The following is a 25,630-nucleotide window of genomic DNA, read 5'->3' as shown; positions in this document are numbered from 1 at the left end:
AGTGATTAATCCACAGCCAAAGACACTAATTGCAAGTTATGTACCTTTGGGAAGTTATAATAGAGCTGCTATCTGGGCATTAGTGCTCTTTTAGCAGAGAGGCCCTCAAGGTACAAGTAGTAAGTCAGATGCAATGTTTCCATGGCTGAAGTTCAGATTAATAGATTGTTTCACTACCTAAAATAAACATTTTTCCTCTAAGCATTCTTCTTCGTTTCTCTGGCATTATTGCTAGCCGGAACTTTTAAAGTTGTTACTAAAAATAAGGTCCTGAGGGTCACTATTTTGTTCAAGTACGAGATCCATAAGCTAAGCCAGACTGCCAGACTTCGCTCTACTTGAGTGAGGGATGCTTCTGAACACAGGTTTTTTCTCCTAAGAGTAAAAACACCCATAGTGAGATTTTGACTTTCTTTAATTTAAAGATTGTATTACAGAAAAGTTTAAGTAAGGAATCCTTATAAGGATTAACTCTTGACATAATATATTGCCAAGATACAGTGTAGCTGCAAGGGCTCTATGTGAACCTTCATAAGTTGCTTTCTTACATACACAGTCGCTGAACAACAAAAATGGTATTTACCATTTGTAAGAGAAGACAGTGGTATTTAAACAGTCCTTTCACCAGTGTGTTCTGGTTTTCCCAAATTAGAAACACGCCATATTAAAACTGTAAACCCCTATTATACCGAAAGTTGAGAGAGATGAATTTTCTAAAGATTGCAACTGATGAAACATTAAAATGAAAAATAAGGAGTGTTGATTATGTAGAATGGTTTCTCTTTTACTGGCAGGTCAAATATACTAGAAACGTACAAATATTTTTGATAATCTAATTCCAGATGAACTCAAAACACTGAAGTAACATACACAGGCTAAGAGAATTCAATACTGTTCCAAGGCACTTACTGAATCTCCATGACTAGATGAAAACCAGAACAAATTAGGTCTGACAATTAAACAGTATATAATATAAAAATAACCTTTTGCTTACAATTTACAAAATGTATTACAATCTTTATCTCTGCTAACCTGTAATTCTGGCTGTGTGTGTCCAGCAATTTTTGTAAAAAACCCCAGAAACTATTTTCTAAAACTTCAGGGCAAATAATTTACAAATAAGGTACACAAAAATTTAGATCATGCAGAGATTTCTTACATCTTCTGTTAATATTTTATGATTGCAACTTTATCAAATTATATACTTACTTGCCCTGTACATATACAAAATAATGCATACATGGTAATCAAACGTTAGCAAAAAGTAGTCCATAAACACAATCTGTCGAAAGTATTACTATATTAACATATGTCTACAAGCAGCGTGTAACAGGGTTAAAAGACATTAAGGCAATAATACTTGAAGTTACAAAATAAATCATATGTAATACTTTCTAAGTGTAATAAGGCAGGTAGATGGCCCCAGCAAAAAGTTAAGTTGTAATACTGGAATCCACTGTTGTGAACGATGTTTAAGGTTTTGCATGGGATGTACTGTAAGAGTGTACCATTTGGTAGTTAGATCTACACTGCTCTGTGTTAGTCGCCCCCCAAAAAAGTGGAATACTATTTTTCTAGTTCCCAGTGGCACTTGAGTTTTCCAGTATAATTTATTGACAGTATGTCCATTGGTTCTTGGATCATGTCCATTCTGAAGGTGGCTCTCTTGGTCCTCTGGGCTTTCCACAGCGGTTACCAAAACCTAAGGAAAGAAATGTATTTAATAATTGTGACCCCTCGAAGAATGCAGTCAGAAGGATCACTGCAAGACATACTCCAGCTCTTGCGGAAGACGCTTATTCTCAAAGCTAGAAAATTCCTTTGTAGTAGTAGGAGTTCTAAAGCCACTGTGGCCATAGGAAATACAAACATGAACAACTGGTATATAATTATAGTTCACTATTTAAACCTCACTTGGAAAGTACTTCTCAGTAAATACAGTACTAGAGCCTTTGTTAGCATTTATTGAGTATTTTTTTCTTCTCTGTGTACCAAAGCAGTTTTCTCAGGTATTATTTCTGAAAGTTTTCAGTGCTCTACCGAAATTATATCCCATTTGACTAATTCTGTATTTTTTATACTCTAAAAAACAACGTGAAGACTGACTGAATTGCTCATTCTGGGAAAAACTCTTTCGGCAATGCTGAAGATACAGGCAGGCTTACTTGTGTGGGTTTTGCACCTCAGTGAGTTGGAGGGCGATAGTAGTAGCAGCTATCCAAACTAGTAATGTTAGTGAATCTTCTGTTTAAATTATCTAGTGGTTATGTTTTGAAAGAATTGTAATTACCAATATCTGTTACTTCTGCAGGAAATTCTGAAATTTGACCTCTTGTATCAGTGGAACCAGGAAAAGAAATCTGAGGTAAAACGTCAGTTGGTGTTTTTTTGCTTCTTTCAGGATGATCTGGAAAAGATACACACCTCCCTTACTGTAACATTCATTTAGTCAGCACTGTGTGAACTCTATTTTTAAGAACAGCTCAGTTGAAAACACAACTTGCATCAAATAGTCTTCACAAAAATAAAAGATTTAAAAGCCAATTTCTCATTTCTTAAAAAACATACTTCAAAATTGTTTATGAAACAGATGTTCAGTGACAGTGACACATTCCTGTTTGCCAAATATGCAATTATTTTTTTTTCAAAGGTTGTATGGATATTTAAAATCCCATGTAGCACCTATTTATAGCAAGAGCTCACAGTACCGTACAATACATCAATATAAATGCATCTGTTCATATTCTGAGTTAAAGGTGCTTAAGAAGACATGATAAGTAACTGTGTTACACTACTTGTATAACCATCCTATTAGTAAATCTGCAATATCTCTGAAAACTGATTTATTTTAAAGAAGTCTACCAGGTATTTAACATGCAGCTCCAAACGGACTGTACAAGCCCATTCAAGCATAAGCAGAGGATACGTGCCAGACATAAGCTTACAGCTGAAGCTGCAAGTTGGATGCTGCGAAGTTAAACATCAGCTGATAGAGTACACTGCTTACTGAAGCCTTTTCAGAAGATCAAAAATTAAAGACTTTGGTAAATACGCAACAGACATACATATACACACACACACACACACACACACACACACACACACACACTATCCCCACTGCTGAAATCATTTCAGGTTTACTCCTGTCTTAATGAAATTAAAGAAATTAATTCACCAACTTTTACAATTTCTATTGCAATATCATGGGAAGGTTCTAATTAAGCTGAAAAAATATTGTTATTATGATATTCATTAAAATTCAGTATTTTTGTCTTCATCATACCTGAAGTTCAACATCAATTTTTAAATTAGACTTGTAACTTCCTTCGTCAGAAAACCTTAGAAGCTTTAAAAACAGAAGGCCTTTTCGGAAATGCCAGTGTTTTGACAATATACTTAGATATCTCCAGAGCAAAAATCAAGTTCAGACAAATTTTTATTCAGTAGGAAAAAATGTATTCTGATGTAAGAGATGGGCTGGTTGCACGACTACTGTAATTTTTAGAGATTTGCCAATTAAATGAAAGCATTGTGGGTTGGAAGTAGCTTTCAAAGCAATCATATGTATAGATTTATTTCAAGGTTAGATCATGAAATATTTGTGAATTTCCAGGAGAAAAATTTCTCCCTGGTAGTTTCTAATCTTCTAATAAAAATACTCCCAAAACACTTTATCAGTTCAAATGGTTAGGTTACTAGAACTTTCCACTCTTATGGGATTACTGGACAGATTAAGTGGAAATAACATTCCTTTTCATATTAAAAAAAATTAAATAAAATCTTTTCCATCACTTACCGGGTAGTAAAGGTGAAGTTGTTTTCAAACCCTGTTAATAAGAAATAAATAAAGTTTTTGTTGCATTACAAATTATGTGCAAAATTAGGTAGTTTAGTTCCCATACTAAATTTACAGTCCCTGAAAATTCACATCTACCTTTTTTCTAAATTTTTTTAGTAGTGTGTAAAGGTGGCTGTAAAGTGTACTGGGTGTGCATGGAAAAAAAAGGTATGAGTGTAAAGAGGATTTCTGTGCTTTTGAAGTTTTGCCAGCTGTTTATGCTGGATGACTTTGAGCAACTAGTAGCCTGATGTGAAAAGTGAAATCTGATGGGCAGAAAAGGGTTTGTTTAAATTAAATATGGATATAAGGAAAAACTTTATCAGGCAGTGAAACAGGTTGCCCACAGAGGATATGAAGTCTCTATCTCCGGAGGTTTTCAAGACCCACCTGGCTAAAGCCCTGAGCAGCCTGGTCCGAGTTCTTCAGACCTCGTGCAGCAGGTTAGACTAGAGACTGCAATTCTCCTCTGGCTTGAATTAGCCTATGATTGATTAAGGGCAGACAGCAAGCTCCATAAAAGCAGCATATTCACGCTCCTAAAGCCGTAATTCAAGGTATAATAAGGATGACTTTCAAAAGTATTGCTGAACTTAGAAAACCCGATAGTTTTCCTGGAAAGAAAACATGCTCTTTACACATCAGTTCAGCAGCTCAGGCAGAGGAAAAACTGGGTAGTTGTAGATGATCAGCAGCTGTAACTTTTCACAAGTATGCATTTTGCTTTTTGTCATAGCTCCCAACCGCACCAGAAATGACTGATTAGTACAGACTTGTCTCCTATACTTACTGTAGAGACCGACTGTTCGGGGAGATGCTGATCACGTAATATACTCCACTCGGACTGTGCAATCGTAACTGGCTTCGGCAAGGGTGTGCCTATGAAAAATTAAATCAAACTTGAGTTCTCTCCATGCTGTGACATTAGAACACAGCATTAGAAATGTGCTATAAAGCAACTTTTTAAAATTAAATGCTTGTAAAAACACAAATCTCTCTTTACATGAAGAGTTTTCAAGATAAGGGAAGACTCCACAACATAATTTAAAACACGAGACTGCAGTGTTTGCATTGTGGACGTTCATTTCCTTCATTTGGGTTCCTAAGAATAGGAAAAATAGCTTCTTTTTCAGTAATGTTTTAAAAATTTTGTTATACCAGCTGTGCAATAATGTAGATCTGAAAAACACATACTAAGTACAGAAAACATGCAAGTCAGGACAGCCATACCTGCTCTTCACTGACAGAATGCAAAAACACAATCAAAATTGAAGTGGTTTTAGTGATTCCAGTCCAAAAAATATTTTTTTTTTTAATTTAAAGAAAAAAAAAAAGCAGCTTTGTTTCTTTTGTTCTCACAGAAAAGAAGCAAGTCCATAATATCCAAAGAAAGGATGACTCTGAACTTACTATGCTTATGATGCTCAAGGGACAAATTTACAAATCTTCAATGTTTTTATGCTGAAAGTATCTGTATTAACTACTTTGGCCAAGAATTTTTGAAAGTTTCAAAGAGTGAGACCAAAAAAAAGCCTCAATAAATAACTACACCACAGTAAGTTTTTTGGAAGATACCAAACATCACCTAATTGATCATTTCAATTATTTTTTTAATTTTTATTCTGCCACTACTGGCTTGATGAATGAAATATGAAGATATAAGCATATCATTTGTAAGTGTCAGTTTTCTTTTTCAGTTACCCTTTTGACACAGGCAAAGAGCAAACTGTTAAACGTAAATAAACTGGGCTTGATCACTGGATGCAGTGCAGTACAAAATGTCATCATCTTTCCGCTGCCCAGGAAAGGAGAATCAGATAAGCAATGTTCATGTGTTTTCCCATTCGCTACCTGGGAGCGGCAGGAAACTACTTAAAATAGCTGGGGAATCCCCTGACTGTATTGCATTTCGCCACCGTATCTCATTTCCATACCCTTCAGATTGAAAACCAGCCCCACTAAAATCAATATTGAAGTCTCCAACATACTTAAATATCATGTAGCAGTATGCTTAGTCAGAAGTGAGAAATAATTTGACTGTGTTCAAGGGCTTGTGAAAGTTAAACCTCAAAATAAGCCATTACACATGCTAGATTTCATTCCATTTTACAGTTTGCTCCAACACTTTAAGATTAACCAAAAAGCAGGGGCATTCAAATAGAATACTGAAATGCATTTCACATTTTATCACAAATTATCACAAAACATTAAAAACTCACTCTGTTCACTTGCTAATACAAATGATTCTGGTGTTCTTTCTGGTAGTGGGGGAGAAGAGTCTTCACTAGTATCAGCATCTAAATCAAATATGACATTTAAGTTAAAAAACAGACTTGAATTTTCCCCCTAGATTTTTAGAAGTTGATCTTTTGATACATGAGATCATCCTACACTTGGTATGAAATTTAAAGCAAAAGGAAAATTTGCTCTAAATGTTATAAACCATTTTGGTTTACAATGCTGACGCCTTGGGAGTAACTCCATGCTAACAATTCTATCTTCACATTAAGGGGTTAAGAATGAGTTTGTATGCAATGGAAGAAAGAAAAACAGAATGCATTTTCAGTCTAAATCATTTGAAGAAAAAAGCCTCAGCAACTGCAATGAATACTTCTTCATGCTTTCAGCAGCACAATATAAGCAGAATTAAACAGTCTGCAACGCAGCGGTATCATTTGCTTCTTGAACAAGTAACTTGCCAATAACTGTAGCCATAGTAGTTACTGTAATTTAATTGCAGTTCATTACACATCTATTTGCAGGCACTGCAAGTAAGAGTTAAGCTCGTTACAACACACTGGCTTCTTGAACTCTTCTGCAGATACTGGTAACTACACACACTTGGTGCCTACCAACTGAACCACTGATGAAGCTCTCAAACTGTGGTAAGTGTGTTGAAAAAAACATTTGAGCTCTTCAGCAGAGCTGGAGACAGTAACTCACTGCTGGTGAGCAGCAATTTTTATTTTTTTTCTTGAGTGGCTCTAGCCATACTTACTTCCAAAATCAATACAGCACAGCTACATTACATGGTGCAAGGACATTAGGCAATGTTGCTTTTCAGGCCTGCACTGTGCGACAGTAAGTTCTAGGGAAGCCCCACATTAGCCACTTCTCCAAAGCCCCAAGCCTCAGCTTTGCTTCCCAAGTCCACCTCGGGGCCCACCCTGGCTGGCTCCCACACCACCGATATAAACTAGTTAAACAGTCTAGTGCAAGGTTTACTACCCAGAGGGGTAAACAGGAGCCAAAGGAGATAGCTACCTTTGCTGCCAGTAACACATCCTGTCCCCAGTCTGTTCCCTCTCACCTCTCAGGAGTGTACTACACAAGCTGTTCTGGCAGCAAAAGCCCCACTCCTGCCTGTTCAGGAATTTGGAGTAGAAATTAAAGGTTTAAACCAATTCAAAGTAGCTGCTGCCATAGGAAGTCTCATCTGACAACTGTATTCTACACAGAAGTCATAAAAAGACAACACGTGTCAACTAATAAAGCCATAGAGCTTGTCCTGCCAACATGCCAGCAGCAGGGACAGGAGCTCCATCACGTGTTACAAACCACTGTGTTGAAAGTGACTTCTCCAATACCCGCTCCATCTCAAGTTTACTGTACAGCATAAGAAAACCTTCATCTATTGAAACAGTTTTGGTAAAATCAGCAAATAAAGACACTATGGAGTATGCACTAACTGAAAGTGAGTTTCCTGGGGTTTGTTTTGTTTTTTGTTGTTGTGTGGGGTGGTTGTTGTTTTGGGTTTTCTTAACTTCAGGGTACAACTACTCTTCATTTGAATTAAAAAGAGGGTATGATTATGCAGTAAGATCATGCACACCAACAGTTATGATTAAGCAACTAGGGTGCTGGTAAGTTCACAGGCAAGCTTCATTGATGATTCCACCCACATCCCCAGCTTCAGACAGAAGAGTCCTCAGCAAGTATGAAAATGAAAAAGCCACCATAAAACATGGTTTAGGAGAACTGGTGCAAAGCGATCTAACCCTTGTAACAGATATAGCTCACATGCAAACTGAAAACTGGGAGAAAAAAAGAGTTGTACCCTTTCTGAAGCTGCCACACTGCACTGTTAAAATTTACATTTAGAAAATTGCATTGTAAAGCAATTTATGTTGTCCAACTCTACAGTTGCAACCAGCTTAAGGAGTAGCACTTCTGAACCACAATGAAACCTACCTTTGCCATCTTCAGAACATGTTACAGCTGTTAAGTCTTGCCTAGCAATAGACATTGGCAATACTCTTCTGGCAGAAACGTTTTCGGTATTAGTGGCAGCAGAAACTGTGGCACTTGCGGTTGAAACATTAGATGCGCTTTTGCTCATGGCTCCATCAAAGTTTATCTCATCTGTGTCAGAATCATCTGAATGAAGAGGATTAGTAAAACAGAGGGGTGCTCGAACAGAAATAGTAGTATTATCAACATTATCACTGGAAGGATGTTCAACTGTGGTGTTTGATATCAGAGAGAGAGTTTTAACACCATGACATAAGATGTCTGAAGACATGTCTTCAGACACTGACGTACGCAGTGCATTTTCAGGCCCATGCAGTGACCATGTGGCATGTCCCTTTTCTGTCAGAGGCAGACGATCTGGTCTTGGTGGAGTATCAGAAACCTGCTGACTCTGCAGACTTTCTGGTGAAGGTATTAAGGCTGTAGTAGACTGTGGCACGCTGCACTCCATACACGAATTTTGAGAAGCATCTACAAATGAATCCCCTGAAATCTGTTCCTGTGGCTTAAAGCTCTTATCAATTACGCAGGTTGACACAGGCTTTATTTTAATTGCATGTCCCCTGTTCAACAGGGAGTTCCCGTCAAAGCTTCGCGGTCCCTCCTGAAGAGGCACCTTCTTGATTTCAAAACTTAAGTTGCGCTCCAGCCTTTTCTCTGCCCGTTCACTGGGTTCATTCTTCCCTGAATGTTCTGTTGACTTATTGTAATTCTCGTTGAGGTCTGTCGAATGCTCTGACGAAACCATGTGCAAAACTGGCTTTGGATGGTATCTATCATTGTCCTGCCACACAGTAGTGACTGTTGGATAAGCTGATGGGGGAGATGGTGTTAAGATTGGTGGTACTGGCTGAGGCTCTGGAGGCTGCAAGATTTCTTCTTTAGCGTCTCCTTCTACAAGGCAACTGCAAAAAAACCAAGACCACAATTGCGTAAGTTTTCTGTATTTTGACAATATTTAGATATCTATCCATCTATCTCTGCAGTAGTAATGCTTTCATACCAGTATTTAACTGCAAGCAGCACTTCCACTGCATACAGACAATGGATATAAAATATGACTAATAGGGTAGGCAAGAACTAAGTCAACACACTCAAAACATCTTTCAGAATATCACAAAGACATGCATTCAGGCCACAATTAATCCTCATTGCTAGTTCAAAGATTGCTCACATCCTTTCCCAGAAGCATTTTTTCAAAGGCTCTGTAAGAAAGGCCCTCTTGTGGCAGGATTTCAGTACTTTTTTTGCTTTCTTCTTGCTTAAGAAGGTCTTAGAGGAACTAGACACATGGAATTCAATTTTCAATAAAGCCAAGAAAAATTTGTTTAAAAAAAACCACCTTACAGCCCGCTTAATACAAAATATCTTCCTTTATTTTTGTTTTTCTGCACATGTCCAGGAGGACACGTTAGTTTTATATTTGAGTATTTAATAGTTTCTCCATAGTTGTAAGGCTAATGATGCAGACCAAATTTAGCTGATGAGGTACGCACTGTATAAAAACCACTTACAGTAGAATATATGATCCAAATTACAGTGCATATTAGGGAGACCACAGCACTTAGTATTACAGCTCATCTAAAGCTACTCAAAAGGAGAAGCTCTGCAGACATATGGTCAATTTACTTTCAGATTAGACATAAAATATTTGACTAAAAACATTTTGCACAACTGACTAAGGTCTCGTCTACAAACAGGCATTAGGCATATTCATTCAGAGCCTTTGAAAATATTTCTTTTCATTATGTAAGACTAGTAACAGAGTGGTAACTGGGGTGCAAAATAAATGTGTGACAAGAATAGAAACATGATGAAATAATTTAAAGAAACTATACTCTCCATCCTCACAGGTAAATCAAAGCACAATGGACTACAGTTTGCAAAGGAGTAAGATTTGGCCACGTGCTTGAGTGGCAAAACCAACCTATTTCATGTACAAAACTCAGATCACTTCCTGCTGTTGGCAGAGATGTCCTCCATGGAAAGTAATAAACCCTCTATACAGGCCAGCACATAATGTCCAAGACAGTAATATTTAGAAGACAGATGCTCCCATCCCTCCCATGTTAGGGGAACAAACAGTTCCCAGGGTCAGAGAGTCTTTACTGACAAGTTCAGGTGGTCCCAGAACCCAAATAAGCTTGAACAAGCAGGAGTCAGCCGAATCCTCATATACCTTTAGTTTTTTGGGATAGTCTATATCAGAGTCACCATAAATCACCCAAATCCAGCCCTGCAGCAGAAGACTTAGAACCTTCCCTTGGAGATAAGATTGTAGCAGGTGAGGGTAGTAGTTAATCATACATTACTAACTCAGGTGAAGATTTGCATTTTAGAGACTTGACAGGTTCTACGGAGGGAAAAGAAATCTCATGATGAGCCATCGACTACATAATGAAACCACACCTCCAGAGATTGTAAGGAAAGTCTGGTATCCAAATGCAGGTTGCCATTCAACATGGAACAGTCAGAAAGCATCCAACTCTACCACTGTCTGTCTTGCTCCTGCAAATCTTTCACAGAGGAAGTCCAGTCTGAAATAAGAATGCTAACACAGGGCTAATAAATTTCAGCAACTGCAGGGCAGCTCGAAGAAATCTCAGCTGGATCATCACAGTCAGTCGACACGTGTAAGATGATCAGAAATAAGAGGCACGTCTTTCAAACCCTTTTTAATCAGACAAGTACCTAGACACAGAAAGGCTGTCACTACTGCCAAAACATTAACAAGACTGTTTAGAGCCATGGACAGACAAGACCAAAGAAAAGGCTTGCTATTAATATCACATCTTGGCTGACTACAAAACATAAATACTTCACAACAGACATTCTGAAATTTGATAAAAGAATCACTTCACTCTCAAGACTGACGAAGGCTAGCATCAGTCTCCTGCACTTGTTAATTAAGGCGTTTGGCTTTCCATCTTCTCCAAGTCTTCATCTTCTTCTTGTTGCTCCTATTAAGTCTGAAAAAGCCTTTTTACTTAAGAAAACATGGGCTAGTATATAGCTCTGTAGGCCAAAGAATTTTCCACCTTCTCAGCCAACGTTAATAAGAAAGTATTAATTTAAAAGAACAAGTAGAAAGGCTTATAAGAATAATGCAGAGTGCCAAGTTGCACTCCACATCCTTTCAGTATTGCGTTATCCAGCAATCCATGGTGAGGTTTCTTCTCATACTGCTCGCACATGCCAATCTCTCTGTCAGACAGCAAGAGAGCAAGTAAAAATGATTCAAATCTTTTATCGTATTTTCAAAAAGGTTGCTGGAGAGCAGAGCAGACAAATAAAAAAAAATTCAACAGCTACAAAACTGAGCTGCTACCTCTTCCGCAAGTGTATTAAGTCAAACACAGAAAAGCATTAAGTACCAAACATGCTGTTTGCGTTACACTGGAATAAGGCCAACAGCTGGCTTGCTTTTAAGACTTATAGGGAATAGGGCTAAAGACCACACAATTGCACAAGAACTCCTCACTGCCTATGCACGAGTGAAAGGCATCAGACAGGCTCTCATTACTTGTCTGCATGACACATCACAAACAAAATCAAAGCAATGCTATTAGCTCCCCTTCTTGCAAGCAAGGCCTAAAAAGGACTGAGCCAGTGCAAGTTCTTGAGACTGTCATAATCTATGTAAAAAAAAAAAAAAAACAAAAAACCAAATAAATAGGAGACTGCCTCATACTTGATTCTTCTATAATATAGAAAGCATACCTGACTTGAAACAGACGACAGCATGAGTTTCATCCTTGTGATTGTATTAGCACCAAGCTCTAGCAGTATGGGATGGATAACCAAAATCCTTATACAAGGGATTCCAAACTGAAGAGAACTACTTGGATTTTCAGTTTATGAACATCCATACCCACTGAAATACTGCAAGATCCCCAGCTTCCAAATGACCTACAAGTTACTATATCTTTGTACCTGGAAAACCCCAGATCCCCCTGCAGTTGTCCCAGGTGCCTTCTTCCATTCTCTGCCTGTCTGACTCCTGTCACGAAGGGCTGGGCATCAAATTCCTTCTCTCCCTCCCCAACCTGTGCTTGGATATGGCTATATTGCTTTACATTAAGACAGGAGGAATCCAGAGCACATCCAAACAACTTAAAAGGAATTTAGGAACTGGTTTTGCCTTTAGACGTTCTTGAAAAATGAAAAAGCTCGAGAATAAGTTGTTTGCTTGAATCAGTAAAGATAAGCTGAGCGAAAAAAAAGTCAGTCTTGCTCCAACTTAATAGACACTAAGGAGAACAGGAGAATTTACCTTGGATTCCTGTCTATTCCAGGGTGGAGACAGAGGGAATTCACTTGCATAAATGGTTACATGTCCCCATTACCAGCAGTGATGCTCATCAGTAATCTCCACTAAATCCTCCTACTGAAAATGAGGTTTTTTCCTTATTGACCTCATTTTCCTGACCTAGAGTCATACATGCAATCAGCAAAACTAATTTCTTATCTGGTACAGACATACCATTAAGCATTACAATTAGCTAAAGAAGCAAGTTAGCATTAAACTAGATATGACAAGATTATAGGACCATAACACCAGTCAAAATTCATGAAGTTCTTCACTGATTACTGTTTAATGAAATCACTCTTCCATTTGATTCACTAGTGAACAATAGAAACCCCACATATATACAAACAGCCCCCTTTAGAGGTATGCGTAGAACTGATGATACAGGAAACACTGCACAAGTCAGCAACCCAAAAGTTGATTAATCATCTCCCTCGTACACAGCTGAACAGAGCTATTAAAATAGTCCCCATGATAATTCCAGTTAAGTTTCATTCCTTCACTCTTAAATGAGAGCTTACAATGATCAAATGAGAAATTCTCCATCAAAATCATTCTTTGTTGTATTAATATTGAAGATCCATGCTCTGAAAATGAGATGCCCAAATAGTGTTCTGATGTAATTTTTTTTTTTAAAAAGGAAATAGATGTCACCAAGGATTTCATGTTTTTCTCTGAATATATGTTTTTCCATTTTAGTGACATCACAGTATTATTATTTCACATGTTCTGCATTACAAATAATGTTTTTGTTTCTTTTCACAAAGCAGAAATATTAGGCTATGTATACCTTTAAGAGGTCTTTGTTTGGCAGTAGCTTTTTCCAAAACTCTTGCCAGAAAATCTTGGGCATTTTGGGCTGTTGCATAATGCTTTCTTTGGGCACTTCCTCCAACAGCTGTGCTCTATAGACACTTCTCCCCCCAGAGGCAGAAAATTATCTGAAGATGAACTACTAACATTATTCTGAACAACAGGAGACAGTATAGTAAAAACAGCTTGACTTAAACTACCAGGAAATTAATAGAAAGCTCATGAAAGAGGATATTGAGACAGAAAAGAGTCAGTGAACTAAAGAATGCCAAACCATTTGAGAAAGAGAAGTAAGCTTTCCTGGATTAGACCTTTTAATTAACCCTGCATCACTTTTATATATTGCAAAAGCAAGCATTTCTCAAGCACATTTGTAAAATCACACTGTGCGATCAAAAATAGAGAGCCTTGTCAGAACTCAGCCTTAACAGTGTCTCTTCATATACAACTGCTACCAATTATCTTGTAATTCCACTACCTCGGCAATTCCTCACACGTAACTGTATACGGCATTTCCCTAGGTGATCAAGGCAGCTTTTTCATACCCTTTTATTGCCACACAACCCGAGCAGCCAGTGCAGTGTCTTAGTGTCAAAGACCTCAAGGTTAATGGCTTCCCAGCTGTAAGATAATCCATACATTAGGTAATAATATTTTTAAATTATTTTTCATAATAAAGATTAATTATAATTTGTCAAAAGTACAATATTTTTTCAAAAATAAACCAACCCAACCCTCCAACAACTTTCCACCAAAAATGTACACCTGGGAAACAAACCCAAAACTGAAATGAAGCAACGGCAACACTATTTTTGCTTTTTCTGCAATATATTCTAAATTTTCAGAGTGTTTTAAAATATACGCCATTCTAACCTCCACGGAAAGAGCTGTATTATTAAAACAGGGTACCATAGGCTCAGATGTAAATGAAACTTGGCCAGCATTCAAAAGGAAAAAAACCCTTAAGTAATCCATGGTTATTCTAAGCTGCATACTGTAAGGTTTTATTTTCAAATAAAAAAAGAGAGTGATGCCAAGGTCACGGAATGCAGCTGCTATGATCAACCAAAAATAGATACCAAGCTCTGCATCCTCCCTCACAATTAAAACAGGAAAATTAAACTCAATGTAAGCAGGCTGAAGCATTAAATCACTGCCATCCACGAGGAAGAAAAGCTGCAGTTCAGTGAAGCTGTCACAAACTATACTACAGATAATTTATATAAAAGTATAAGGAATGAATAAAAATAACCAACTGGTGAATTTTTCTTGTAAAATTTAGTTACATGAGACTTTTTGGCTTTTCAATTCTGACATACAAATCGGAGTGCTAACTAAGAGGGAACACCAACCAATGGTTTTTATCTTAGATTTGCAGAAGATGCAAAGAGAGGGCTCTGCAGGGCTTGAAATAGAAGAGAATTACACATGACTCTTGAAATGTATTTTAATATCATTAGATTGAAGTCCAAGCATAACATGAAGAAAAGTTAAACGGCCACAGTATTTTACCTTTTCTCCTTCAGACAGTAGCACGTAGCTCTTCATTACACTGCATACAAAAAAGTTGCTACCTCATCTTTTCTTTTTGTGAGTTTGTCTCAGTTTCTCCATTTCTTTCAAATTACATTTGAACTTAAAAATAAAGAATTTTCTGTAATCAAGCCTGATTAAAATAAACAACCCCCTTTTCCAAATACTTTAGAACGAACTACTAAACACAAACATTTCAAGGAATAAGTTATTATTAAAGGTATTAAGATGCTCCCTCTGAATTCTGAAGTGCCATTATTGCTTCTAGATTTGAAGAAAAAGCTCCAATTGTACAGTCATGTAAAATCACGTATAGTCCTAAATTGTAAATTTAAAACTTTGGTTCTTTACAGTCTTACATCTAACAAAAGTAAAAACTTACTTATGCCCTCTTCCTGCCTTAACCTGAAAATAGTTAAACATGTCTAAAACAATGCTTTCTACCCCACCAAGTCCTCCACAGAAATGTAACACAGCTGTAAGTTCAAGGTGACTTTCACAAGAAGCGATCATAAACTGCAAAGCCAAGCAATTTCTAGAATAAGGTGCTGATGTACGCACTCATGAGTTGTTCTTGTTTACCTTCATAATAATCAAGGAGTAATATTATTTGATTTTTTTTTTTAGTGTTGACATCAAGTGCAGATAGACGTTAATCTAAATGACTACGTCAACATATTGTACAGCAAGTGTGAATTATGTTAAAGCATTACAAGGTGATAAAAGGTTGGAAGGCAATACAATTCCAGAACCTCTACAAAACAAGTACAGGTAGATGCTTCATGGTGAGTTAAGTAAACAAAATTCTAATTTAATATTGATTTGCTATCAATAGCCTAAAGATACTTGTAACTTCCAAGAGAAAGACATAAAAGAAGCCTAGAAAGGAACAACTGGAAGTTACACTTTGTAGCACTCCTTCCCTAAGACATCCCTAGGCTGATGAAAGTACTAAAATTAATTATCCCTCTATTCCTCTCCAAGTAAGCTTTCTATATTATATGGCAAAAGTCTTGAATGGCATCTCATCCTTACTTAGTACAGATACGAGAGTTAACTTGATAGATACACTTTAAGAGGAAGAGATCTGCAAATTCAAATATAATGCAGAGATGACCTGTCCTACGATCCTGTGACCAACAAGAGAGAGACAGGTAAGAAAGCTACTTTTACTGAAAAATTCTACAATGTACCGAGTAGTTAGCCACTGAAAAGTGCTGTAGATGAGATGTCACCATCTCATCCAGCAAATAGCCTTAGGGCTGTCAGAAAACAACTAACAGGAGTCATAATCATTACCATCTAAGCAAATATAGCTTGGTCCGATAGCAGAATGGAAGACAAACATTACATCAAGAGACGTAAATAAATTTTCCTCCTACTTGGTCAGGATCATCTCAGGCAAGTTCACCTGAAACCAAGCTAGGACACAGTACTGTTCAGTATTAGTCACTGTAGTCCTTTTTGCTTTGGAAAAAAAGCAAATGTTAAACCTTCACTTAAAAAAAATAAATGCATGTTGCTTTACTAATTACACATTCTAAAGCCAACTACAACACAGCATATAAAGAATTAAAAAGCCTTATTCCTTTTAAAAAATATTAACTTTAGCAACTTGCTTGTAACTTCTTCAGAGACAGTGCACGTACAACTCAAATACACATTTGGCCAGCCACCTAAAAATGTTACTGAACAGAGTATTTTAAGCAAATTTCAGGCAAAAATTCTAAGTCAAACGAAAAATGTGGGTTGAACTAGATTATTTCAGAGTTCCCATTGAATGTGAATTTATCTGTAAAGACAATAACTCTTAAACACCACTTGAAAACATTCACTACAAAAAGATGTAGACAAATACTTAAAATAGTTGTACCAAGCTATTTTTAGTCACAGCAATGTAGAGAAAAATACTAGAAGGGACGTGAAAAAAAAAAAGTGGTAAGAGAATGGTTTGGGGAAAAAATCTACAGATGCAATAAGAGATGTACCATGTTTAACAGTTTCCTTCTCCATATAGGGATTAAATTAGAATCTTTCAAGGATTCTGCTCTCCCATCCTCCCCAGGAAATGGATGTCAACCTATGCCAGAACATCCACAACATGCAAAACCTGGCTCTAAATCCTGACTGAATCAGGCTGCGTATTTGTAAGATTAACTCCCACATCAAGAAAAAACACTCTCATTAGTGGGTATTCCGAGCACATGTGACTAAGAGCAAATAAAGGTCTCTCCTCAGAAGCATCTTCCATGAGGGGTGTAATTAATTGTTTTTCAAAAATAATGTTTATTTGAAAAAGACAACAGCTTTGCTAAAAGCTTCTATTTATTCACCTCTAAGGAAACAATCTTCCTGCCAGTGCTGGCAGATGGGAAAGTATGAGTTTATGGAAGCAGGCCCAAAAAAGACCAGGTTTTATGAGAGAGATTAAAAGATTTTAACTTAATGCAGCAAGTAAAGAACAATGCAATGCAGATAAGAAAGAACAGATGTGTGCTAAAACATGAATTATGCATATATGATGTTTGCATGAATATATAAAAATGATAAACTATGTACACTAAAGATTATTTCAATGAACACTAATAAGAAAATTACCTATCGGACAGAAATCATATCTAAATTCCGTGACTAAGGTTCAAGAAGAGCTTGGAACTCATCACAAACACAGGTTAACAGACTCCTCTGTCATCATCTTAATCTACATAACTGAATACAATCACATTACCATCAATCTAAATAAAGTAAAAATGATATTACCTACATAGCACAAACTCTGCCATTTGTTTGTGAAAAGCCCCAACTAATTTCCATCTCTCTTTCAATGTCATATTCTCCTCTAACTTCTGGCTTGATATAACTAACGCTAAGTTAACTATAACAGCTACTTATATTCTTATCCTACTGTATCATTAATGGTTGTTACCATACATTATTTCCAAAGCTATCTTATTGCAAATACTATCCCCAGGGCCACTAAAGAAGTAGAGCAATTAGTTCTATGATGATAGTTTATGATAGTTCTCAGATATCCTCATTAGAATGGGTGTTAGAATTGCATGCAATATCCCAGATCTGGCCCAAATTACTAGTTGATAGCCAAGTGGAACACTGCCATACCCAGTTTTACACTATGTGACAAGAAGATGATGTTGCAATATTGAACATACACACACACTGCTACCCATTCTGAGTCACCAATTTTCAAATGGCTATGTCCAATTATATTTTTGATATAAATATGCACATTTAAACATCCCCCTTTACCAAACCGAGAAAATGCAGAAGTTAAAATTCATTTTATTGTGTAATCACTGCTGTCATCTTGCTAGCCCCTCAAAAATGGGCTCATTTTACCACATCTTTTTGTACCCTGTCACATGCAGTACTGCAAAGAAGTGGTTAATTGACATCTTCTACCTTTAACCATTGAAATATCAAATCAATAGTAATTCCCACTACCAACCTGAATTTGCACTACTCCAGTTTGATTATATTTTAAAGCAGTAAAACTACTTTCCTTATATGACTAAACATTATACAATAATATTAACTGGCTGGTAGTTTCTTATGTCATTCTACAACCTTAGGAAACCCAACTGCTTACCTTAAATGTATATTTAACTACAGGCAGTGTAGCACAGGCACGATCACCTGCTAAAGGTCTGTATAAGCCTTGCACAAACTAGCAAAGGAACGTAGGCACCGACTTCAGCAGAGTTGCTTCTTTAGCTGTCTAGTGCTCAGGTTGGGTAACCATTTTAGGCACATGAATCTGTTAGTTCAGATTTACTTTTGGCTTCCTTAAAGTCAAGTCTATGTATTTAAGAGCTAGAGAGGATTTTCTTTTTCTTCTGTTGAATGAAAGAACTGCTGAGACCAATTTTTCTTCTCAATAAGAACAGCATTTTGTTGAAATATTCTAGTCAATAGCAGTACTTGTCTGTAAGGTAACATTTTCTTGAATAAATGGATATGTTTCATAATGGTTTTGACTCAAAAAATGAGGGCTCAGTCATTATTGGAGCCTATTTTGAAGTATGTTTTGCTACTATCACCTAGCAGAATTAGAGCACAAGTAGATCTAACAAGTCTGACCACTAAAGGAGTATGCTTGTCTACTCACACATAGTCATGGCAAGATTGGTATATTCAAACACAGACTTCACAAAGATATTAAAGCGTGTATTTACAGAGTCAATGACAAGACTTCTATTTGTATTATGTATATTTCCAAATAGAAAAAGATTGCATCTTAAAAGTCTTTACAGTATCAGTAGTTTTATTCGACTTTTTATTTATGAAGCATGTCAATCTGTCAGCTTAAAGTAGTAAATTAACTTAGTTAGCTACCTGCGGGTCCGTGGAGGCTTTGGTGGAGGAGAATCCTGTTTCTCAGCATCTGAAGAACTGACAGCATTCTCTGTATTATTTTCATCCTGATGAAAAGAAAAAGTTTTCGTTAATGTCTGTAAAGCTGATACACACAATACTTAAACTGTAAGGTTCAAAGATCCATAATGATACTTGAGAATAATGTATGACAGTATTATATATTTTTGGCTGTCACATAGTCACTTTCAACAGTACATACAGATTAAATTCTACTCTAAATTCACAATATTACATTATGTGTATCCAACTTCAAATTTTTCTGACTAAACATTTTGTTTCACATGTAATTGTATAATCTACTAGAAAAAAATCTCAAAAGCTGATCTTTCAGGTTAGTGTTGAAAGCATTTATTTTTCCAATCAGTCTAATTATTTTCACTTGTACAATCAGTCCATTGAAGATAACACTAAGCATAGAAAGAAAATGAGAGTTTCAGATACTGTAAATTGACAAGTGGATTTAACGCATTGTTCTAAAACACTTTTGAATCAACTCCCATTTGCATACAATGAAGTTTACCTTACTGAGCAAAGCACAAAGATTTTTATTTTGTTTCAAGAAGGCCAGAAATATAAGATATATATTTTATATATGTGTATATTTATAAATATATGTATCCATAAACATTTATATGCATATACACATAAAATATTGTTGTGGGTTAACCCTGGTAGGCAGCTAAGATCCCCAAAGCCTTTCACTTGTTCACTTCTTTCCTCCGCCTCCAGAGGGGGAAAAGAAAAGGCAAGAAAACTCATGGGTCAAGATAAAATTGTTTAGTAAGCCAAGAAGAGGGAGAAGAGAGAAAGAAAAACAGAATAAGTGATGCAAAAGCAATCACTCACCACTTCCCACAGGTAGACCTATGCCCAGACAGCTCCTGAGCAAAAGATGGCTAATGTCACTAAATCCCCCTCTTTGCCCTCTTTATTGCTGAGCACGATGTTATACGGTGTTATAGAATATCTCTTTCATGAGTTCAGGCCATCTGCCTGCTTGTGTCCATGTGTCCGCTCCCAAGCTCCTGCGTGCCCCCCACCCCCAGCCTATTCACTGGGAGGGCAGAGTACGAAACAGAGGGAAAGTTGACCCTGTGCAAACACTGTTCAGTAATAGCTGGAATATTAGTGTGTTGTCAGCGTTGGTTTGGTCACAAGTCTAAAGCACAGCACCCCAAGAGCAGCTACGAAGAATATTAACTCCATAGCCCAGCCAGACTCAGTACAAATACATATAAGTGTCTATCTATAAAAATAAAACTAGAACATGCAAAAGTCTAAAGCTGATATACCATTTCCATACACATGCCACAGCCAAAGATCCAACAAAATCAAGGAGGAGCTTAGTGTTACCTTGAGTTTAATATGTATTTAACCTAAAAGCTTTTCTTGCAGGAGTTTTCTTTTGAAAATCAATTCTTAAAAAGAATCACAAACATCTCAAATCTGTTTTTTCCACAGCACAATACCAGGTTCGTGCAACAGGGCCTACTATCTGCCAGCCTACTTGTTCAGACTGGGTGACAGAGACTGACCTTTCTCTGGTCTTACAAAACTGTCATTGTATTTGAATTTGGTAAGCATTTTCAGCTTTGGAAGATAAACCTTAACTAAGTTATCTCAATGGCTAACTACCCTCACTTAAATTGAGATTCATGAGTTACATGTTTTTAATTACCGTTACTAGTCCTAAAGCAGCTATCATATCACTGTCTGCTAGTGTGAAGAGTCTATTATCAAATTCTGTTCTTCAGTGTAGTAAGGGAAGCTTTTCTTGTGAAGAAAAAAATTAATTCTTTTAATCTTTCTTTTTGTTCCTCACTAACGTCCCCTAGCTGTCCAACACAACACCCCAGAAGTACTCCAGCAGAAATACCCTATTGTTCCTATATCAATGGCTTCTGTGAGCCCTTTCAGACAAATTGCACAGCAAGTTCATTGTCCTGCTGACACTGGTTGTAACTATCAAGTTTTTTTTGGAGTGAGATGCAATTAGCAGATAAAAGCCACTTACATTCAGATGACCACAACTGAAGCTCCCATTACAGTCAACCAAGGCTGGTCAGTTTTCATAGAATAGTTTGGGTTGGAAGGGACCTTTAAAGGTCATCTAGTCCAACTCCCCTGCAATGAGCAGGGACATCTTCAACCAGATCAGGTTGCTCAGAGCCCCCTCCAAACTGACGTTGAATGTTTCCAGGGATGGGGCATCTACCATGTCTCTGCACAACCTGTTTCAGTGTTTCACCACCCTCATGGTAAAAAATTTCTTCCTTATATCTAGTCTAAATCTACCCTCTTCCAGTTTGAAGCCATTATGCCTTGTCCTATTGCAACAGGCCCTACTAAAAAGTTTGTCCTCATCTTTCTTATAAACCCCTTTTAAGTACTGAAAGGCCACAATAAGGTCTCCCCAGAGACTTCTCCAGGCTGAACAACCCCAACTCTCTCAGCCTGTCTTCATAGGAGAGCCGTTCCATCCCTCCGATCATTCTTGTTGCCCTTCTCTCGACCTGCTTCAACAGGTCCATGTCTTTCCCATGCTGAGGGCTCCAGAGCTGGACACAGTACTCCAGGTGGAGTCTCACAAGAGTGGAGTAGAGGGGCAGAATCACCTCCCTCGACCTGTTGGCCATGATTCTTTTGATGCAGCCCAGGATGTGGTTGACCTTCTGGGCTGCAAGCGCACATTGCTGGCTCATGTCCAGCTTTTCATCCCACAGTAAGCGACCAGCCAGTAAGCTGGGGATAAAGGTAACAGGTCAGTTGGCCCCACAGACTTCATATGGAGCTTAGACACATAGACCACATGCAAAGCTTCCATTGCAAACCAAATTCTGCCCCTTTTTGTTTCCAGATCTGAGCCTTTACATTTTGCAACATTAAAGCACACTCTTGCTCAACTTGCCAAATAGCCCAGATTTTTTAATTTATGTCACAATACGTTGTTTCTTTAAGTCTATGTTACTTCAGTTAACAATGATTTTTTGCTTTCCTGTGGTAATGCATAAAAAACTAATAGCCATATGAAGTCAACTGATCATGTTGTACCTTACTGAACTAGAGCCATTGGTCAGCTCTCAAAGTGTACTGTGAACTAGGTTTTAATACATTTAATGTACTGGATTTTGTATCATTCTAGCTTCTTAATAAACAACATTGGTTGCTACCTTAACAATCATTCTCAGCAAGAAGTGCTGTAATCAAGACACAGTGTCCAAAAAGTCACTGTCCAAAAAAGCAGAATGACAAAAATGGCTAACGACATAGTAAAAAAAAAAAAAAAAAAAAAAAGAATGCCACGCTTGATCCATAAACTGAATGCAGGACCTTATTATTTTACCCAAGAACAAAAGTACTCTTAAGTCCTTTGTCAGTTTTCCATGACTTACGGGAAAACAGTAAAACAGTAACGGGAAAACAGTAAAATAGTATCAGAAAAACAGTAAAACATGACTTACTGAAAAACTGGGCTCAAAGAACTTCTAAAGTCTAGCTGCAAACTATTGCAGACATGCTAATTTAAAGAAAGCCCTTGGGGGTCTTCTTTCTAGTGACTGATGGACTGAAACATTACCATGGGATAGAGACATCCAATCCCTTTACCAGCCTCCTCTCAAATACACAAAAAAGCAATTTCCAGCTTTTTGACATCAGGTAATAGGTGACCTTACAGACTGCTTTGCCCTTAACATACATGAAAATGAATTTTATTGCCCTCTATCAGGCAAAGTACTATTCTGCATGTTGGTGCCAAAATGCTGAGGCTCACAGTATCCAACAGTGGCAATCCAGTTTTCTGCTTGTATCATATTCCTCCCTGCTTCCCGGAGTTCTGCAAAGTAAACTTTCAGTCTCTCCTGTATGTAGTCATTACTATGGATAGCACTAAACGCATTGATATTGTACAAAAAAGGCCTCCCTTAATCATAAATACTAGTAACCAGAGTTAGAAACTAATGCAACTGCATCCTCAGAACAGGCTGTTCGCCTTGTTTCAGCACCATAGCACATCCAAGTTTCATAAGGCAGAGAGGTATTAGAAAATGTGAGACTCCACAGGAGGAGCTACTCTCTCTTACCACCAACTTCTCCATCCTACAACAGATCAGAAAAGTATTCCAGTTCTGCCAAGACAAAAGTTTTGAGGAACAGATTTCTTATTTATGTGCTCAGTTTTCTAAACGGTACTGGCAAGGGAAAGGGTGTGCCTGTTGGCTGCAGTGTAGACTAACTTGTCCAGAAAACAAACCAGCAGCTGCATCCCTGTCCTTCTATGTTTGTAAAGTAAAGTGTTTGTGAACAGAATGTTTACTAAGACATGTTTTTCTCCCAGGGGAAAAAGCCCATTAAAGAAGCTAACATATGTCAAAGTTTTTTTTAAACTTGATGTATACACTAAGAAGCTGTTTCTAGTTGAGACAGGCAGAAGTAGCTGAAAAGGCACTGCCATTTTTGCTACTAGTAATAAAATGCATAGATATACCCTGCAAAAATTTGCATCACCTCTAATGTCTGAGGCATATACACAACCACAGAGAGTTTACAAAAATAATTTCTCAAAAAAATTAAAAAAAAACCAAACTAAAACAAAAGCAAACAACAAACACCCCCCCGAAATAGTACTTATAAATTCAACCCCAGAAGTCAGCGGTTACCCCAGCTTCACACACTGGGAAGGCTTCAGGCAGATGTGTTCAAAAGCTTTCACTTCTGCATTAGGTTAAAATCAGGATCAGTTCACTCTGTTCTAGTACATTAAATCAGGAGCAAGAATGTTACAGGAATTATTGTCACCAAAAAAGAAGTACCTCACTACTTTGCTTAACTAGCTCAGACTGATGTTTCTGCAAAGGCTTAATTTACTTTTAGACACTTCAGTCCCCAGTAAGTGAAGAATTTTTACTTCAAAGGTTGAAGATGGTAAAAGTTTAAAGGCAGTAACCAAATGCACTAACCCATGTAAGAAAGAAAACAGGGCTCAGATCAACTTTATGCTGCTGCAGCGTTTTTAATTAATGGTGCTCAGTTGCTACTGGATCTCTTCTTGTTTTTAACTGAAGAAATAATGCTTGCTAAAGTCTTGGAGCAAGTCTGTTACTTGTTCTCAATTCTGTGTCACAAGAGAATGAACAACTGGGATTTTGAGCACCCTTGAGTGATACCAACTCACAGATTTTCCCTTCTGTCATATATCAGAGTAAGTGAATTGGCAAACACATAGAACAACCAGCATGGAGCAGATCAGAGGAAGCTCAATTGTAAAAGTCAATGTAGGGTATCTCACAGGGATGACCTCATCCGTTGAGAAGAGCAGATGGCAGTATTAAGAAAAAGCCTTCCAGCCTTCCTAATCACAGCTTACTGGCATCAGTCAACACTCTCTTGCTTCTCTAGACAGATGTTGCATTCTCGGGCAGAATACAATTTTTAAAAGTATCAGCTTAGAAAAACCAGGACAACATATATAGTTCACAAGGGTCATCATATAGAATTTTTTTTTTAAAACATGGATTAACAAATGTGCAATTCAGTCAATTAAATAAAAGTTCAGTGCAGCGCCTTGCTTTCTTACAGAAGATAGCTAGCCTATGGTGGCAGGCTTCCCACTGTAAGGAAACAGAAGCATTAACAGTATGTGGGTAAACAAAAGAATAGGAGCTTTCCCCAGCCTTTGCCTCTATATGCATCAACTGCTGAACAGTTCAAGAGTTCCAATATCCTCATTGATTTGAGGGAGCAGCTACTCAGATCAAGTGAAAATGCTCATAGTTAGGAATTTGTAGGTATTCTGTTAAATTACAGAAAAGTATATATGAAATGTGTATATATCTATCTATGAAAGACTACATTAACAAACGAAAAGACCATGAAGTTAAATACTCAGAAGTGGGGATTACATCTAGTCTACAACAATACAGAGTAACTCATGTTCCTGTGGTAATGCAGAGGAACGAGGAAGTCCCATGGCAGATGCAGTGTCTGAATTCAACTTGCTAAGGCGACCTAAATTGTGCTATCATCTCCCAAGCACGGGTCTTTTCCCCACCTACTTCCTCCAATGGCTGAATCACCAAACAGCTGTCCCCAACTTTGAGCAAATAGAGGATCACAGCTTGAGACTGATATTTCACAGGCATTGCCTACAATTCAAGACCTTTTGCCCAGGAACTGCAATGCCTAATTTTCTTTTGGAACTCACAGTGGAAACATTAATTGTCATTCAGAAGCTTTCTGTACTGGTAAAGTACTAGCAAATTTACTGCAAAGACTCTTCCAGAAGTAATCTCATGGTTTTCCTTAAAAGGAATTGAGACATTCCTTTTGCCCTTATCATAAAGCAGCATGGGAACCACAGAGCATCAGGAGATAAAAGGAGAAATACTTCAGACTGAAATGATATACTCAAGTGATTCAGATTAAATAAAAGTTTCCAAGCATAGGCAACAAGATAAGTGTCTCTGAAGAAATATATGATTTTTTTTTAGAAT

The 25,630-nt window shown here is 37.4% G+C and overlaps 1 protein-coding gene across 1 annotated transcript in view; it reads right to left on the bottom strand.

Moving 5' to 3' along the window:
* Positions 1–585: 585 nt before the first annotated feature.
* PTPN12 (protein tyrosine phosphatase, non-receptor type 12) overlaps positions 586–25,630 on the bottom strand; it is a 46,395-nt gene continuing 21,350 nt past the window's right edge. The window contains exons 11-17 of the mRNA XM_009882918.1: positions 19,098–19,183; positions 8,030–8,994; positions 6,058–6,135; positions 4,629–4,717; positions 3,797–3,827; positions 2,291–2,407; positions 586–1,702 (exon numbers count right to left, since the gene is read on the bottom strand). Coding sequence (XP_009881220.1) covers positions 1,641–1,702; positions 2,291–2,407; positions 3,797–3,827; positions 4,629–4,717; positions 6,058–6,135; positions 8,030–8,994; positions 19,098–19,183 — 1,428 coding nt within the window. The 3' untranslated portion in view covers positions 586–1,640. The remainder of the gene's footprint in view (positions 1,703–2,290; positions 2,408–3,796; positions 3,828–4,628; positions 4,718–6,057; positions 6,136–8,029; positions 8,995–19,097; positions 19,184–25,630) is intronic.

This window comes from Charadrius vociferus, unplaced genomic scaffold (genome assembly GCF_000708025.1).
Source record: "Charadrius vociferus isolate BGI_N301 unplaced genomic scaffold, ASM70802v2 scaffold32, whole genome shotgun sequence".
NCBI classification, from domain to species: Eukaryota; Metazoa; Chordata; class Aves; order Charadriiformes; family Charadriidae; genus Charadrius; species Charadrius vociferus.
The sequence above is the reverse complement of the archived record's forward strand: the minus strand, read 5'-3'. Positions and strand labels throughout refer to the sequence as shown.